This window comes from Lithobates pipiens, unplaced genomic scaffold (genome assembly GCF_037356315.1).
Source record: "Lithobates pipiens isolate NorthernLeopardFrog02 unplaced genomic scaffold, aLitPip1_a1.2 Scaffold_3, whole genome shotgun sequence".
NCBI lineage: Eukaryota > Metazoa > Chordata > Amphibia > Anura > Ranidae > Lithobates > Lithobates pipiens.
In genome coordinates this window covers 228116455-228135142 of record NW_027507790.1, presented here as the reverse complement: position 1 = coordinate 228135142, position 18688 = coordinate 228116455, and the positions used below count along the sequence as shown (strand labels likewise).

Sequence of the window (18688 nt, the reverse complement as noted above, 5' to 3'; positions counted from 1 at the left end):
TATATATATATATATATATATAAAATAATATGCCAAGTGGTTGGAGGGAAGCTTCAGAATGGCAAAGATGTTTTTATTATAAATTATGTGAGCAGACTGCAGTTCCTCTTTAAAGCGGGAGTCCGCCGGGAGTTCAGCCATTTTTTTTTTTAAAAGCCAGAAGCTACAAATACTGCAGCTGCTGACTGTTAAAATAAGGACACTTACCCGCCCAGCGCGCCCGCGATGTCGGCACCCGAAGCCGATCTCTCGATCTCGCCATCTTGGGTATGGGAATCAGGAAGTGGAGCCTTTCGGCTTCATTTCCCGGTTCCCTACTGGGCATGCGCGAGTCGCGCTGCGCAATAAGGATGGACCCGCTGCCTCTGGGATCTGTGTGTTTCCCAGCAGGCAGCGGGGGACTTTCCGAAAGGGGCGTAATCTACGCCCCTTTCCGCAGAGAGCTATCCCGGAAGTGGGTGCAGATACCTGTACTGTACAGGTACCTGCACCCCCCTCCCCCCTGAAAGGTGCCGATTGTGGCGCCGGAGGGGGGGAGGATTCCAATGAGTGGGAGGTCCACTTTAGGGTGGACCTCCGTTTTAAGCACACTCCCATTTGCTATAGCCCCCGGGAGTGTGTTTTAAATCCCTGCCTACCTGAAGCTGTTTATAAATGGTGCAGGTAGGCAATTAATTTAACACATATATATATATATATATATATATATATATATATCTATCTATATATATATATATATATATATATATATATATATATATATATATATATCTATATATATATATATATATATATATATATATATATAGAGATAGATAGATAGATAGATACCCCACGCTTCAATAGGGGCCAGCCTTTTTCAGCAATCTTCAATAAAATAGTCAGATATCCCACTCTCATAGCTATAAAACATTCTTTGTATGTACAAATGGTTCACTCACAAGTGTAAGTCACCCACTTGATCACAAATGATGACAGCTAACTAATAGAGGCTAGAGCACTGTAAGTCCTCAGACAGATAGTGAGGGCAAATAAAAGAAAGTATAAAGCCCCGTACACACGAGAGGACTTATGTCCGACAGACTTCCGAAGGAGTTCTGCCGGAGTTCTGCCGGAGTTCCGACAGAGTTCTGACGGACTTTTCGACTGAGCGGACTTGGCCACACACAATCACACTAAACCCCGACGGATTCGAACGTGATGACGTACGACTGGATTCGAATAAGGAAGTTCATAGCCAGTAGCCAATAGCTGCCCTAGCGTCGGTTTTAGTCCGTCGGAATAGCATACACACGAGCAAATTTTTCGAAGGGACCGGGTCCGGCGGAGTTCCGTCGGAAAAATTTAAAGCATGTTCCATATTCTAAAGTCTGTCAGACTTTGGCGAATCAAAAGTCCGTTGCAGCCCACACACGATCGGATAGTCTGACGGAATCAGTCCGTCGGACTTTGGATGTTGAAAAGTCCGCTCGTGTGTACGCGGCATTAGATAGCAGGCCAATCATTTGGTTAAGCACAGATAAGCACCAAAACAGAGAAAACTGTTTGCAGGAATAATCCAAGGTATGAACATACAGAAGTCACATGGACCTGAATTCAGGGTATGAACATACAGAAGTCACATGGACCCGAATCCAGGGTATGAACATACAGAAGTCACATGGACCCGAATCCAGGGTATGAACATACAGAAGTCACATGCACCTGAATCCAGGGCATGAGCAGAAAGAGTAATCTGTTTATCAGGCCTCTGAGGGTCCAGCAGTATTCCTGAGTCCGCTGGGCTGGCTCCACTAGCTCTGTTGAGCAGGCGGATGACATGTCCATCTCTGCTCACTGTGCAGAGACGGACCTGTCAGAGCTCCGCTGTTCTCTATGGGTAGATCTGATGAAAACGGACAGATCCGCTGCACAGTTGGCGAACGTATCTCCACCTATCTGTTTTGAGTGGATCTTGTCGGACCGGATGGCAGGCGGGTGTCAGCGGACACATCTCCGCTGACATCTGTCTGCCCATAGAAGTGGCCCGCTCAGATCAGACAAGTGGATCTGAGCAGGCCAATCATGTGAAAGGGGCCTAAGTGCTTCCTTGAATAGGGCAGGTGTGCACTTCAGAGACCTGAGAAGTAGAGCTGAGAAATAATCAGCAGATGGTGAAGGCTCAAAGCTGATTGTTTTACCACAAACTAGTGTGTTGTGCCCAAAGGCATGCGCACAGGGTGTGCCAGGTATGCCTGGGCATACCCTTATCACCCTGTGCACTGTCGGTTCCCCCTGCAATGCTGCCAGCTTCTCAGGAGCGGGGAAGGGGTTGGTAAATATGTCATTGACCGGCCCCTTCCTTTTCTGAATGAACTGTATCGCTCCTGTCTTCATTCTTAACTAAAGCATAGTAAACCATGTTTACTGCAGAGAAAGGGACTGGGGAATCTCTCTCCTCTGTTTCTTTCTCTGTCTCAATAGTGAGACATCAGGGGTCTTTTTAGACTCTTGATATTTCACCAAAGCCCCATAACATTTATAAAAAATAATATTATAATAAATAATAATAAAAAAATACTGACACCTTCCACTGCCCTACTGACACCAATATATGCTCTACTGACACTGTCCACTGCTCTGCAGATATACACACGTGTGTGTTTGTGCTCTGGGGTGCATACCCTAATGCAATAGCCTGCGTACACCAATGGTTGTGCCACAATAAGTCATGCTTTTTTAGCAACCATTTCTACATTTTTTGCATTTAACAAACAGACCCACTTTTACTAGTTATTGTGTAGTATTACTAGTGTTTTTTTTTTTTTATAGTGGCAGCATAGTGAAAACATAGGGCAATGAAATTATTGTAAGCTCTAAGCCCCTGTACACACGGTCGGAGATTCTGCCAACCAAATCCATCGGATTTTGTCCGTCAGATTTAGTCTGACGGATTGTGTCCGAAACTGTTGCATACACACGGTCGGACTAAGTTGTCGAAAAATCCGATCTTTCAGAACGTGATGACGTAATTTTGTTACGATGGGACTAGATTCAGGCAAGTAGCCAATAGCTTTGATGTAGGAATTTGATCTGAGCATGCGTGGCACTTGGTCCGATCAAAATTCTCTACACATGATCGGATTACGTCCGACCGGCCCAGTTGGTCGGGAAATATTTCCAACATGTTGGAAAATTGGGTCAGACGGAGATTCGGACAGAATCAGTCCGATGCATACCACACACAGTCGGATTATCTGACGACACAGTCCGATAGGACACATTCCGACGGATTCCCTGACCGTGTGTACGTGGCTTAACAAGCAGGGCCCTCTGATTCCTATTGTATTAAACTGTATTGTACTTGTACTGTCTGCCCTCAATTTGTAAAATGCTACATAAACTGTCTGCGCTATATAAATCCTGTATAATAATAATAATTAATTCACATGTCTATTTGTGCATTCTATTTTCCAGATGAAGGATTCGAAGATTTTCTCATAGTGATTTTATGCTGCTGTGCTGTAGTTGTCATTTTCATTCTTGTCATCATATTAACTAAACTGTTCTGGAAAGACAGGTAAGCATATTAAAGTATAATATACAGCATATTTGTGAGGTGGTAACCTTCAAGGGCCTCATGCAATAGTGCAGAGGATTGCCTTTTATTGCTGCTAGTTAGAAAAGTCATTGTAACCTCCATTCATAAAATTTGAACTAAGCACATATCTGTACCGTTTACTTATCTCTCTCCAAAGCTCCAAGTGTTGTTTCTCTCTGGTGCTCTGTTCCTCTGTTATCAGCAGACTCCACACCCCTATGTGCTGCTGAAACAGGAAGAAAGATTTGTAACAGGATGTGCACTTTCCAAAGAGTGTAGAAAGGGGCAGACAGAAGATATACAAGTAAAAATTATGTAGGAGGATTTGTTTAATCTCTGTGTATCATCCGAGGCTGTTCAATTCACTGCTCATATGTGAGGATTTACGACCACTTTCTTTATGATAGGTTCGGATTTGGTGGCTGGGAAAGAACTCATAGAAGTGACACTTTAAAACATGAGGTTATTCATTGCAATGTTTAAAGCAGAAGTAAAGGCAAAACATTTCTCTTGTTTTCATTTTAGTCAATCTTTTTTTTTGTTTGCTATCTGTGACCCACTGGGGAGATTTCACTTCACTTCCTGTCCCATAGTGAAAACAGGAAGTGAGAGGAAAGCCTATCAAAGTGAGGGAAATCTTTCTTTTAGCCAGGTAAATATAAAAATGTAGCATGACAATAATATACCTTACTAGAGGCTTAAATAACAGATACCCTGTGAAATAGAGATCAGGTTACACAACTAAAGAGTGTGTCACATAAAAGGCATAGCTCCCAACTGTCCCTGATTTTGAGGGACTGTCCTTCATTTGGAGCAATGTCCCTCTGTCTCTCTTTCCTCCTCATTTGTCCCTCCTTTTGGTCTGATCTATATACAGTAGTTGTATAAAAATGCACAACCTATCTACCAAAAAGTGTTTCCCATTGCTAAACTTTTCATCCAAATTCTAAATGGCAGCATTTGTAAATGGTAGTGGTGAAAAATCCCTTGTTGTGTTTAACCAATCATTTTATTTTATTTTTGTACAATTCTCCTTTAAGAGAAGCGGGGCAGGGGGTGTATTCTATGGCTATATACTTTTGCTAATAGGTGTACCTCATTCCCATCTCAGCAAGTTGGAAGGTACCGTATTTATCAGCGTATAACACGCACTTTTTTTCCCTTAAAATCAGGGGAGAATCGTGGGTGCGTGTTATACGCTGATCCTCGCCGATCTCCGCTGATTGTGAGCGGAGCGGAGCGATCGCCGCTGAGATTTACGCCGAGATTGGAAGAGCTCAGGAGATCCAGTGGCAGTGGATCCGCAAGTCTAGTGAAAGAGACTGGGAGCTCATTTGAGTGAAGATCTACAATAGGAGATTGTAGAGGAAGTGAAAGGGTTCATTGTAACCTTTGTTAGGAACTGTTCAAGATTGTTGCCATAGGATACAGTGTGTCTACACGTGAAAATGTGGCCAGGCTGGGTGCCTTTCCCTGCATGGCTTTCTACCTATAGAAGTCGCAGTCTTAAACCCTTTCTCCCACAGTTCTGTTTAAGAGACAATAAATCTCTTTGCATTCAAGAAGTGTCTGGCGCCCATGAATCTATTTTGCATCACACCCACTATGCCTTATAACCCACTCTACATAGAAGGATGTCAGCTGTCCCTAATTCTGGAGGTTCTCATTAGACCAAAGGGGGTCCGGGACTTGGCTTCATGTACATGGGATTTTTTATTTCTTATAAATTTGCAGATTACAAACAAACTTCTTGCATGTTATCATTAGCGGGTATTATTTGTAGAGTTTTGAGAAAAATAATGAATTCAATTTATTTTGGAATAAGGCTGTAACATAACAAAATGTGGTAAAGGTTAAGCGATGTGAATACTTTCCGGATGTACTATAGACGCACTTTAAATATTAACTTGGTCATAAACAAAATTAATGATTGGCCTTTGCTGCACTGCAATTTAACGTTATTATCCTTATGTAAACATAGTGAAATTCATTTTATATTCACAGAATAAAGCCGTTCATTTGGCCAGAACTGCCTGACCACAAAAATGCACTGGAGAAATTATGTATATCGCCAACAAAGGTACCATTAAAGTTCTAAAATAACAATTGCTTTCATTTATTTATATATTTTTTTATTTTTATCCCTTTAAAACTGATGATTTCTCCCTACAAACAGATATCCCTCTATACCTTTGAATTGAATGAAGAGTGTGGAGTAATTTTGGTGACATTGAATTTGCCAAAGCGAAAGCGCTCAGTTTTGCTTATTGAGCTGCTTGGGCAAAATTAGAATTTTTTGGGTGTATTTATAGTAATTACATTTTTTTTTTAATGTTCAATGTGATGGTATGTGTTTTTTTTTTTTTTTTTTAATTATTGACCCTAATTTTTACATGCTTGCTGGAAAAGTTTATTGTACTTTTTTCCCCCATTTTCTTTTTCTTTTGGTGGAAAAATATAGTTGAAAGGAACTTCCAGAACTGTCAGGAGCCATTTTGTGCCCATTACACCCTTAAAACCACCAAAACCATCCTAATTTTGCCCTCCCTATTAGAGCAGTAATAGTAATGTAAGAACCGTGATAAAAGAGGGAACTATATTATTGAATGTGACAGTAATCGTAGCATTAGTATTAGTAGAAATAGAGACTTTATTATAAGCTGTTGCTGGCCAGTACCTAGGGCAGCAGGATTAAAGCAGGCAGCACCAAAAGTCGTCAAACTGTAATAGCTTTTCTTATTTTGTCTACCTCTGGACATTTGTGGATAAATTGAACAACAGAACTGTAGAACCTTCTTAACATCATGTGCAGGAGGTGCAGTTTGGACAAGTTTTTAATCTGTACATACTGTAAGCATTGCAAAAATACATTGCAACAATGTGTTTATGAATAAAGTCTGCAAACATTGTTTGCCAGCTCCATTCACCCCAGTGGCTGCTTCCCACACTCAGGAGAAAGGCCTGGATGTCAAACCAACAGTCAGATCCTGCATATACACCATGTTTGGGCAGTGGAGTGCCCAAACTTGTAGAATTTTGATCAAAAATGTATACGAAAATTTGCATAAACATTGTCAAAAAATTTGAATATAGTTCAAGAGTAGTTTAAGATTTAGTTTGCTTTTAACATTCTATTTTGGAATAAAAGGTCTTTACTGAACAAAAATCACTTGCACTGTTATGCCGCGTACACACGATCAGACTATCCAGCAGACTCGGTCTGTCGGCCAATCCGCCGGACTTTGCAGCGGAGGTACGCCGGACTTTCCGAACAAGCGGACTTGTCCACACACGCGCACACATGACCGGACTTTTTCGGCGGACTAGGTGCGGCGAACAATCCGCCAGAATTTTGGTGGAGGTCTGCCAGACTTTTGAAATGAACGGACTTGCCCACACACGGAGAAAAGTCCATTCATTTTGAACGTGACTCCAGGTAGATGGGACTAGTGAAGGATGTCAATGTCGCCGCCTCCATTGGCGAGATTGACACGTCACTAGCCCTGTCACCTGGTATGGATTTAAAAGGGAACCCCTACGCCGAAAAAACAGCATTGGGGTCGCCCCAAAGTCCATAGCAGACCCTTATCCGAGCACGCAGCCCAGCAGGTCAGGAAAGGGGGTGGGGACTCCTAATTTATGTACTCACTCTAAGGCCGGCCATACATGGTTCAAACCTAGGCCAGTTCAGCAGGAACCGGCTGAGATTTGGACTATTAATGGGCAAGATGAATGCACAAAGTTGATTTATCGATCAGCTTGGGTACAACCAGCTTGCCAGATTTGCTTGCGATTGTTGCAAGTGGCTGCCACCGGGAGAAGGCAATTCCTCAGCAGGAGGGATTCCCTGTCTGCACTGTCTGTGTTGATGGGGGTATTGTACAAATTTCTTTCCTGCAGCCCATGGTTGCAGGAAAGAAATACGCACTGTTTATGGCCAGCCTAAGTTAGTGATTTGAAAAGTACTGATGCCACTGGATCAGCCAGGCAAGTTTTATTTTCTGAACCAGAGGTCAGCAATGCCAACCTCCATACATTCGCATGATAGGAATCCTTTGACAACTATAGTCTGTGTCACACTCTCCAGATGTATTTTTCATGGTGTATATTAAATATTTAGGAAATCTATCCTCAGGAGGCTGACAGCCTTGTTATGGCCTTATGGAAGATGATGAAGACACAAAAAAGAACCAGGAATATCTCACCACCACTAAGGTTTCTGTAAAATACAATCAAGCGTCATTCAACCCATCAAAGACTAGAGGTCGACCGATATATCGGCCGATATTTGCCATTTTTTAATTAATCGGCATCGGCCGATTGTGCTGGTAAAAAGCCGATATAGAACTGCAGCGGGACTTTGAAATGACTTCTGTAATAGAAGTCAGTGTAAGTTGCCATAGAAACATCTTCCTCCTCTCTGGGCAGTCTGCCAAGAAAAGAACAGAAAGATACAATGTTTACACTTGAATGAATTAAATCATCTCTGTGTGTAGAAGTTCTCAGTTTAACCATTTAAAGACTAAATCTTTTCTGACACTTGTTGCTTACAAGTAAAAATCCTGTATTTTCTGCCAGAAAATCACTTAGACCCCCCAAAAATTATATATATTTTTTTAGCAGAGATCCTAGGGAATAAAATAGCGGTTGTTGCAATATTTTATGTCACACGGCATTTGCACAGAGGTCTTTCAAATGCATTTTTTGGGGAAAAAAATACACTATTTAAAAAATAAAAATAAAATAAAAACAGTAAAGTTAGCCCATTTTTTTTTTTTTTCGTCCAAAAGTTTTGACTACCTGTTTTTATTTAATATATAGTTTTTTTTTTTTTTTATCTAAATCATACATACAAGTAAACTGATTGAAGGTTTGTTTTGTTTAATAAATGTTTAAATGTAAGAAATTTTCTGTATCACTTATGAAGGCTGCTTTCACACTGGAGCGGGCAGGAGTTGATGGTAAAACGCAAGTTTTAGCGGCTCTTTACCATCATTTTAGCGGTGCTATTTGGCTGCTAGTGGGGCACATCTAACCCAGCTAGCGGCCAAGGAAAAGGTTAAATGCGCCCATGAAGCACTGCTGCCAAATCGCATTGCATGCGCTTCAGCAGTGGTGCCCATTCATATCAATGGGCAGGAGTGGTGGAGGAGCGGTATACACCACTCCAAACGTGCTGCTTGCAGGACTTTTTTTTAAGATCCTGCCAGCACATCGCCTCAGTGTGAAAGCACTCTGTCTTTCACACAGACTGCAGGGGAGCCGTTTTGCAGGCACTTTACAGGCGCTATTTTTAGCCCAAAAGCGCCTGAAAAACACCCCAGTGGGAAAGGTGTGTTAGATCAAGGGGGATTAAAAAAAAAAAAAAAAAGGAAAAAAATAAATAAATAAAATAAAATCGGCCTAACATATCGGCCCAAAAAAATCGGCATCATATATCGGCTATCGGCCGCCATGATTTCTAAATATCGGCATCAGCCAGAGAAAAACCCATATCGGTCGACCTCTATCAAAGACCAATAAGGATTGCAGTATCCAGCAAAGCAAACCTATGCAGCTTATTCCTGGCAAAGCAATGGTTTTGTTTTAATATCCCCTTTTCTAACAGTTTATACAGTACTTGCCTTTCCTTCGACCCCCCTCCCCCCCCTCCAATGCCAGGAACCATTGGAAGTACATGTATGGAGGAGCATTTGACTCCACAGATTAGTAGTTTACACAGAATTTCCAACCCTGGCAGCTAAGCTGAGTGGCAGGGGAGTGAAGGGAATATATGATTTTGTGGATGTCTGCATCAAAGTTAACCTGTTGCTTTGCCCTGCAAGAACTCATCCATATTGGCACTATTCCTAAAGAGGCCCAACAATCTTTCCAAGAGATTATATATGCATTGTGGAATGTATGCATGTCATTTACCTGTGCAAAGTCCTTTAGAAAGACACTGAATAGGCCTGGAACTGATGTTGGGTGCCACCATCTTGGATCTGATGTCAGCAGCCCCAGTGGGCTCAGAGGTGTCCCCCAAGTGACACTCTATAGTATTCCTCTTTGTACCTCCCATAACTGCTACATAAAAGGTTATGTTGAGATGTGAAGGGAGGGGCAGGGAGGCTGGACCAGCACAGACAGTAATTAGGCACTTCCAGAAGAGGAGAGGGCTATGACGTGCAAAAAGGATAGGATTGTGCAGAACCAACTCTTCCTACAGTCATATTTTCTAGCATGTTTAAAGGTACATTAAAAAAATGTTTATGTCTTTACAAACTGTCCTCAGTCCATTTTAGATACGCCAGTAAATAAATTGTACATAACCATTGTTTACATGAGAGCAAGGACATTTTCTATGGTAATGATGTTTTTACAGTATTACATTTTCTTTGTATCTTGCAGTACATCCATATAAGCTTTAATCCTGACTACTTTGACAATTATCATATTAATAAAGTAGACTATATGAAAGCACAAGTGAGGACAGAAGACAATTTGCAAATCAGCATGACCGATACTCAACTAGAAAAGCAACTGGATACTTCTAACATCTCATCTCCAGCAGTGGGCATCAAAGAATCTTCCTCTCTCATGAGCCATAGCGGGCAGTGCAGCGAACCCTCAGATCACATGACTGCTAATGGAACACGTGAGATCAATTCATTGGAGAAGCCTGCAAATTTTGAGAATGTTTTGTTGCCATCTACTGACTCCAGTTCCAAATGCATCATTCCAAATGACAGCCCTGAAACCCCTGGAGCTGGAACAGAGAATTTCCCTGCTTATTCCTACTCAGTGAAGCAGCCAAACAACGCATTGAGAGGTATCTGCTGGGAAGATATTTCCATGTACATTGCCATGTCCGCCTTTAAGACACCCAACAGCGCCATAAAACAGTCCAATAATATCTAGTCTCTTGAACAACCTATATCACCTTTCCTACTATAACAGACTATGATAGTTTTGTTGTTTTAATATTTTCTATAAATGTATAATATTTCTGAAATATCAGACCTAAGGAATTTCTCCAGGAAAATTGACACACCCAGAAGGCTGTTCAGTACTTTCAATTTCAACTTTTGTTTGTGGAAAGACAATGGTTGTTTTTGAGGATACCTGTATCCTTCTTATAGCTATCCTTAAAAGTGTCTCACCATCTCACTTCCCTAGTACCCCCCCCCCCCCCCATGTCTTGCTCAACCAAGATTTTCACTGTTCAGGCCATTGGTAGCTGCACAGCCCAACACTCTAAAGAGTCTTCCAGCCATGTTCTTCTTCTACTCATGTGCCTCAGACTTCAAACAGACATTTCTATCTGCCTATAGAAGTGCATATTCTACATGACTCCTGATACTACTTTTATTAGCCAAAATATCTTATTCAGTCACCCTCTCTGATTTGTAATAGTTCTTGCTTCTAAGGGTTCTCCACTTCATCAGGCACTGGGCTTTAAAAGTTCATCCAGCTCAGCATGCATAGCAAGATTAAAAAGTAGAACCGCACTCCAAAGAAGTCAAACTGTTGAGTTTATTTGATATAGGTAGCTCCAAGCACAGTCCCCACCCTAGGCCATGCCCCACTGACACATTTCACCCCAATTGAGTTTCATTGTAGAGGTAAGGTATCTCCTACAAATAAGCCCAATTATATTGAAACGTGTCAAGGGGGGTAAACTAAGGAGAGGACTGTATTCAGAGCCCTGCTCTGATTTGGTTTAATTTTGTTCAGAGGGCCTGTATTTTCGATTACATGGCCAAACTCCACCAACTGCCTTCTCCCTGTCCAATGAAAATTCATGTGATGACATTGCAGAGACAACTTGACAATTTTAAGGCAAAGTGAAAGCACAGTCAAGTACTGTCCATGATACTTCTTTGTTTGCACCAACAGTTACATTTTCAGCATAAGCATTTTATGCTCACCTAGCCAGTTCCCCCTTTCTGCTCTTGCCTCCAGGACAGTTGGCAACAATACCTGGTGCATGCATGAATTGGAGATTATGCAACCTCCTTCCCTGTGACAGTGCTTGGCTCTAATAGCTAATCACAAGCCCCAAACACTGTCAGATGATCAGGAGAAGGACCTCATGGCTCCCCGTAGTGTCCAACACAAGTATTTTAATGTCCTTGCATGAGCAATGTTACAATGCCACATTAAAGAAAAAAATCCAGGTATAGATATTTTTACAAAGTTACATTGGTCAAGTTTAGCACATGTTAAAAAGTACAAGGGCAGACACATTTTGGCACATGGCCTTGATCAAGGCGGTGTGCCGAAAAGCGTCTGCCCTTGTACTTTTTTCTCTTTTCTACTATTGGTTGAAGTGTTTTCTGGAGGACACAGCAGCCAGAGCACCCTACCATGGACTCTATCCTTATATCCAAGAGGCTTCCTTGGTGAGAGCGCTGCAATCTTTTGTCTACACACTTCTTTAAACACACTCTCATTGGACAGATGCATACCGTGTTTCCCCGAAAGTAAGACAGTGTCTTACTTTCTTTTTATCCCCAAAAGCCCCACTATGTCTTACTTTCGGGGTATGTCTTATATTGGAAAAAAATTGTCGAATTTTTTGTTTTAACCATAAAATTAACATTTATTAACAACCTGAACAGTATTGTATTCACCACAAAACAGTTTTATAAAAGGAAGTGCCAAGAATGTCTTGTTACAACATTGCATAACATGTAAAACAATGAAAAATGGTAAGAACTAACAGTGGAATACTGGAAGATAAAACAGATTTATGTGTGATACAGTACCACCTGCTGTATTTAATCCAGTGTGACACCTGCTGATACCCACTGGGTTACATACAGCAGATGATACCCCAGTATGCCAGTGTGTGTTTTACTGATGTATGATTAATACTGTGTGCATTACCGTATTTTAAGCAGGAGGCGGCAGTGACAAGTGCAGGGGACGGCGCGGTGACGTATGGAGAGGGGGACGGCTCAGGCGTGGGTAGGAGGCAGCGCTCATTAAGATCAGAGGGAAATGGCAGACGCGGCGACGTATGGAGAGGGGGACGGTGCGGACGTGGGCAGGAGGCGGCGCGCAGCTAGATGAGAGGGAGGCGGCAATACCCCCGTGTTTCCCCGAAAGTAAGACATATGTCTTACTTTCGGGGTACGGCTTATATTAGCCGACCCCTCTGAAACTCCCGATACGTCTTACAATCGGGGGTGTCTTACTATCGGGGAAACAGGGTATCAGTTGGCAGGATTTTGTCATGGAAAGGCAGGTCATAGGAACAAAGAACAGATCCAAAGCTTTTGTGGCCAAGGGTAATAGCAGACATCTTGTTGGGGTATGTTCCTGACACTTGTTTGAACTGAAAAGCCTACTTAGATGAGTGGTTAAATATCTTTAAAATAGAAGTATGGAGTTTATTTTTATTTTTTTTAAGAATCATATGGATGGATGCATCTGTCCCCCGCCAACTCTAACACTGAGAACCAAGCGATCAAACACCACCGATCATTCCATTCTCAGTGTTTCCTGAGCAGAGAGCTGGTGACTGTCAGTGGAGCACTGGGCTGTGGAGGGGGCGAGAGCAGCCAGCTCAGGCTCCCAGTGGCTCACTGGGAGGCTGAGCCGGTATCGGTCCAGGAATGTGGGCAGATCCCTACTTCTTTGTTGCGATCTTGCCTGGGCAGGCTCTATGACGTCAGTGGACAGCGGGCCTCCTGTCTGCTGAAAATGGGTGACGGGAGTGCAGAACGAGCAAGTGACGACCAAGTGAGCTTTAGCTGTACTTCTCCTTTAACATTACAGGAAAAGTCTAGCTAATTGTGAGAAAAGTAGAGAACATAAATAACTAAACGGTTAGAGATTGGTTGCTCTGTGGTTTGTCAACAACCGAGGAACCGGCACCACTTAATATTGTGCAATAGTGTAACTGTCCGATGTATGGTACATTGCCATATTTTTTATGCCATTGTGGCATATTTAGTACAAACTGAGAGCTTCAACCACCTACATATACACAAGCTGCTACAGTCCACAGCCATGACATTTATCCATGCTGTAGATTTGTCACAAAGCAATCGCTGCTTTATACATATATTGCTGCTCAGGATGTAAGGGAGAGTGTTTTGAAATGGCTTTCCCCCTCACAATGAAGAGAAACCCCAATTCTGTGTGCAGTAAGGGAAAAGCTGCATGTTTCTCTTAAAGGGTTAGTTCACTTTTAATGACGTTTTCCAAAAATATTCCTATGCAATACAGCATTCTCAGTACATTAATATGCAGTGCTCTTCTTTGTAAAATAATGCTTACTTTTCAAGCTGCTTATTCATTGCCTTTCCTTCTCCATCCTGCAGATGGCAGGACATAGCGAGCGTTGCATGCATGGTCCAGGCAACTCACAAACAAGCTCTCTGCTTTTTTCCCTGCCCACACATGCACAGTCCACTCTGTTTTACTCTTGCAATGCACTGAGCTGTGAGAAGAGAGCACAGACTTCACAGGCATGGATAGGGAATACAGCCATTTGCAGGATGAACAGGGGAGCGTAATTAAAAACGCAGCTTGAAAAGTAAGCATTCTTTTAGGCCTGGTGCGATTTCAGATGTGATTTGAGTCACACAGTGACACTGAGCCCCCGAAATGCATTGGCTGTCCCAAAATAAACATCTTTTAAAAGTCTGTACAAGCTGGTGTGGTGCTCCCATCCTTTCAAAACTTCAACAAACCCCTCTGGGGGTCCAGCAGGACTCCACCGTTGCTGGTGAGCAGCCTCTAGGACCACAAACCACCTATCTCATCAAAACACATTTGCATAAGGTTTAGCGCTTTTACATCACAGGGCTTAAACAGAATCCCATGACAAAGGAAATCACATTGTTTTCAATGGTGCCAGTTTTGGAAAAGATTCGTGCACTACTATGCTGCGATTCCAGCATGCTTTTGGCTCCAAAAATATGAAAACCACATCCAAAACGCAACCAAGTCACAATACATAATAGCACTGAAAATCAGATCACAGTATGGTGAACTTAGCCTTATGCAACTGAGGCCTGCTTAATGTACTGAGGATTATTTTTTGGGAAATGTCATTAGGCTCCGTTCACACTAGTGTGACTCCAAAGATGCACGATTTCCGGTGCCACTTTGGAGTGTGGCTTTACACTCTCTGGCACTCAAGTTGCATCAAAATAGTGCAGGAACCTTTTCAAAGCCGCTGGGACTGTAAGTCACATAGCTCAAAATGGGTGCTATTGAAATAAACGGGCTGCAAATTGTCATGCGACTTGATGTGTCGCACTGGTATAAATGGATCCTTAAAGGCGAGCTAACCCATTAAATACATTGTAGCAGATCAGAAAGCTCATTTACTCTGACCTTAGATTGAGGCCCCTTTCACACTTGAGCGACTTGTCCTGTGACTTGGGACTTCAAAGTCGCATGACAACTGGTACCCCATGATTTCCAATGAGTACCATTCATATTTGTGCAACTTCAAGTCGCACCGATTTCAAAGAAGTCCCTTTACTACTTTGGTCTGACTTTAATGCGAGTTGAGGTCCATAGAACTCAAGTTTACACAGGCATTCCCTGAAATCACGTCAAAACTGTGCGACTTTCAAGTCACACAAGTGTAAAAGGTTATATATTTTCATTTTTATATTCTTAGTAATGCTGGATTGCATAAAAAAAAATATTTTGTTTTATAAACACACGCTATGCCGTATCATGAATGTAATGTATACCTAAATGTATGAAATGCATTTGTTTAAAATTGTATTCAATTGCTTGATTCTATTTTGTATAACCTATATTATGTGAAATGTTTATATATTCTGTTATGTGTCTTATGCACTTTGATAGATATGGACAGCGATAATAAAACATAATATACAGAACATTTGTTTGTTAATGCCACTGTATGCATGGGGGGGATGTGTACAGTTAGGGACCTATAAGGGAAAGGTGGGGTAGGGAAGAGGGTGGGAGGAATATGGTGTCAGACCAGGAGGGTGTCTGGCAGTGGGGCATCTGTAGGGGTCTAGTGCCTCCAAGTTGTGGAAGGCTCGGCGCAAGCAGAAAGGAGTTGTTTGTATTCCTCAGTAAAGGGAAATGATATCCAGTAGAATCGGGTGGGACATAAATTAGAGTTTGTACCCTTAAAGGAACCTGTCAGATCCTCCATGAGTTTCATATCTTCTTCAGCATGGCAAAGCCGTTGCCTGTCAAACAGTCAAGCCACATTTCTTTGAGTGTTAGCCAAGCCTAAGGAATTGAGGAGTTTGCAGCCTTTTCTTGGGGTAAATATGGCAAATGTCCTGTTTTGAAATCCAGTAAAGGAGTCCGGGTTCCCCAATATAGGGAAAAGGTGTGAGTAGGATGGAAAGATTCCATGAGTGGTAAATGTGTGTTTACAGATAGACCACGTTGGGGCAATCAGTGCGTAGTAGTGAGTGACCTCTCCTCCAGTAAGGCCGCGTACACACGGGCGGACTGTCTGCCCAACTTAGTCCGCTGAACAGTGTTTCAGCGGACAATCCGCTCGTGTGTGGGCTTCAGCGGACTTTTTCAGCGGACAGTCTGACGAACAAAGTCTTACGGAATTTCCGTAAGACAGTCCGTTCAAACTTGGTTTTGTCCGTCCAAACTTGGTTTCAGCGGACAGTCCGCTCGTGTGTAGACAAGTTGGACGTACTAAGTATGGCGCATGCTCAGAAAGGGTTTACACGGCCGAAGGTTGCATTGCAGTGTATAGGACGTCGTTTTTCTAGTCCCGTCGTACGTGCTGTACACGTCATCACGCACGCTTTCAGCGGACTGTCTGCTCATCGTGTGTGGTCAAGTCCGTTCATGCTAATTTTGAACGGACTGTCTGTCGGATTGTCTGCCGAACTTAGTTGGGCAGACAATCCGCCCGTGTGTACGCGGCCTAACACACTTGTGGGCCATATTTGTGATACATTCGAATACATGGAGCTGTTGTTAAGGCCAATCTCACATGCTGATGCATCTGTGCATTACACTGATGATCCTATCTTTTTCAGCCAAGGAAGCTGCTATCTTGGCCTCTGATCTTTAACTGTCATAATGTTGCACATGTGAACAGTTTTGACATCAGCCATTTGATGGTTTGACAGTTTGGTTGAGAGCACATATAAGATGACAGTTCTATTTCCGGCACAAGACGGGAATATAACTGTTTTTTGAAATGGTTAAATTGATGGGTTTAATTCCGCTTTAAAGAGGAAGTAAACCCTGATGAGTTTACTTCCTCTTTCATTCCCTGCAAAGGTAAAGCATAATGGACTACTATGCATCACATAGTAGCCCATTATGTGTCACTTACCTGACACAGGAGCCAGCGAAGTCATCGCTGTCCCCTGTAGTCCGGAGAATCCATCTTTTCGGTGGGTCTCGCCTGCTCCGCTGGTGTCATTCGGTGAAGCCGCGATGACGTCACTCCCACGCATGCCCTCGGGAGCCGCCACGCGTGGCATATCGCCGTTGACGGGTGCCGCGCTCAGTGTGCATGCGCCGTAGACAGCGGTGCCTGTAGTTCGGCAAATATCTCCTCAACCGTGTAGGTTGAGGAGATATTTCTTGGACCTACAGGGAACCCTTAATCTAGGCTTACCTGTAGGTCAAAGTGTGTTGTAAGGGTTTACAACCACTTTAAGCAAATTGTACAATCACATTGTAAGGTGTATGGTCATCAGTAGGCTGGTTTCCACTTGCGCATGAGATTAAAATTCCCCATATATTCCCCAGTAGTTGCATGAGCTCTGCCCATATATGAAAGCAGAACTAAAACAATCAGAGGAGTAGCTAGTGAAAATGGTGCCTATGGAAGCACTGAAACTGTGACCCTTTCAGAACATTTGAAACCCATCTTTCAGATAACTTTAACAAAAAAAACATCTAACAAAACTACAAGTTAAGCTCTTTAATCTTTCAATTAACAAATTATATTACATACAATAGTGTAGTATATCCTCCTCTGCCCAATTCACCTCCCACAGTAGTGTAGTGTCCTGACCTTCTTTCCTTGGGGGAGTGCCACTGCCTCCGAGGCCATCACCGAATGCCTTGCCTTTCTTTTGATTCTCCACGATCCATCCCTCCTGCCCCTATCATGCCATCCCTCCTACCCCTATCATGCCATCCCTCCTGCCTCCATCATGCCATCCCTCCTGCCTCCATCACACCATCCATAGTGCCTCCATGATCCATCCCTCCTGCCTCCATCACACCATCCATCCTGCCTCCATGATCCATCCCTCCTGACTCCATCACACCATCCATCCTGCCTCCATGATCCATCCCTCCTGCCTCCATCACGCCATCCCTCCTGCCCCCATGATCCATCCCTCCTTCCTCCATCACACCATCGCTTCTGCCCCCATGATCCATCCCAACCGCCTCCATGATCCATCCCTCCTGTCACCATCACACCATCCCTCCTGCCTCCACGATCCATCCCTCCTGCCTCCATCACACCATCCCTCCTGCCTTCAGCACACCATCCCTCCTACCTCCATGATCCATCCCTCCTGCTGCTTCCCTGATCCATCCCTCCTGCCTCCATCATCTCCTCTATTTATTATCTTAAGGTATTCCTGCCTACCCTGGGCTGGTTCGTTCATGCTGTGGATGCCTGGGCTGTCACACTCACGCTGTCACTCAGTCTGTCCCCGACTCTCTGGGTCGTCAGGACACTCAGACCACTACGAGGGCTCCTCCATTCCACCTGCACAGCTTGCCTCCTGCTCCTGGTGACTGTTTTTAAATCCTAGCGCACCTGGCGGGATGCGCCATGACATCACTCGTCCTGACAGAAGTAGTAGCATGCTGTCAGCCCAGCCTCTGTCAAGTCTGCCATCGAGGCCTGTCCGCTGGCCAAATACAGGATCCGGTCGGGCCGCTCCAGAAACTTGCAAAAAATAAGGGTGGCCGTGGTTGGCAACACTGCTTGCTGCCCAGCCACTCACGAGCACCCCCTTCATATGGCGCCCATGGCACTTGCCATATGTGCCATACCCTGAATACGACACAATCGATTTAACAGTTTCATTCCTGGCACATGCCGGGTTGTGACTTTGGTTGTGTTCTCACCCAAACCATCAAATGGCTGGTGTCATAACGGATCACATG

The 18688-nt window shown here is 43.3% G+C and overlaps 1 protein-coding gene across 3 annotated transcripts in view; it reads left to right on the top strand.

The window, feature by feature from the left end:
- The window catches only part of IL7R (interleukin 7 receptor), a 73999-nt gene extending 60338 nt beyond the window's left edge, over positions 1-13661 (top strand). For all 3 annotated transcript variants that reach the window (XM_077462867.1, XM_077462864.1, XM_077462865.1), the window contains 4 exons: positions 3457-3559; positions 5585-5660; positions 9971-12031; positions 12777-13661. In XM_077462867.1, the coding sequence (XP_077318993.1) occupies positions 3457-3559; positions 5585-5660; positions 9971-10480 (689 nt within the window). In that variant the 3' untranslated portion in view covers positions 10481-12031; positions 12777-13661. The remainder of the gene's footprint in view (positions 1-3456; positions 3560-5584; positions 5661-9970; positions 12032-12776) is intronic.
- Positions 13662-18688: the final 5027 nt, after the last annotated feature.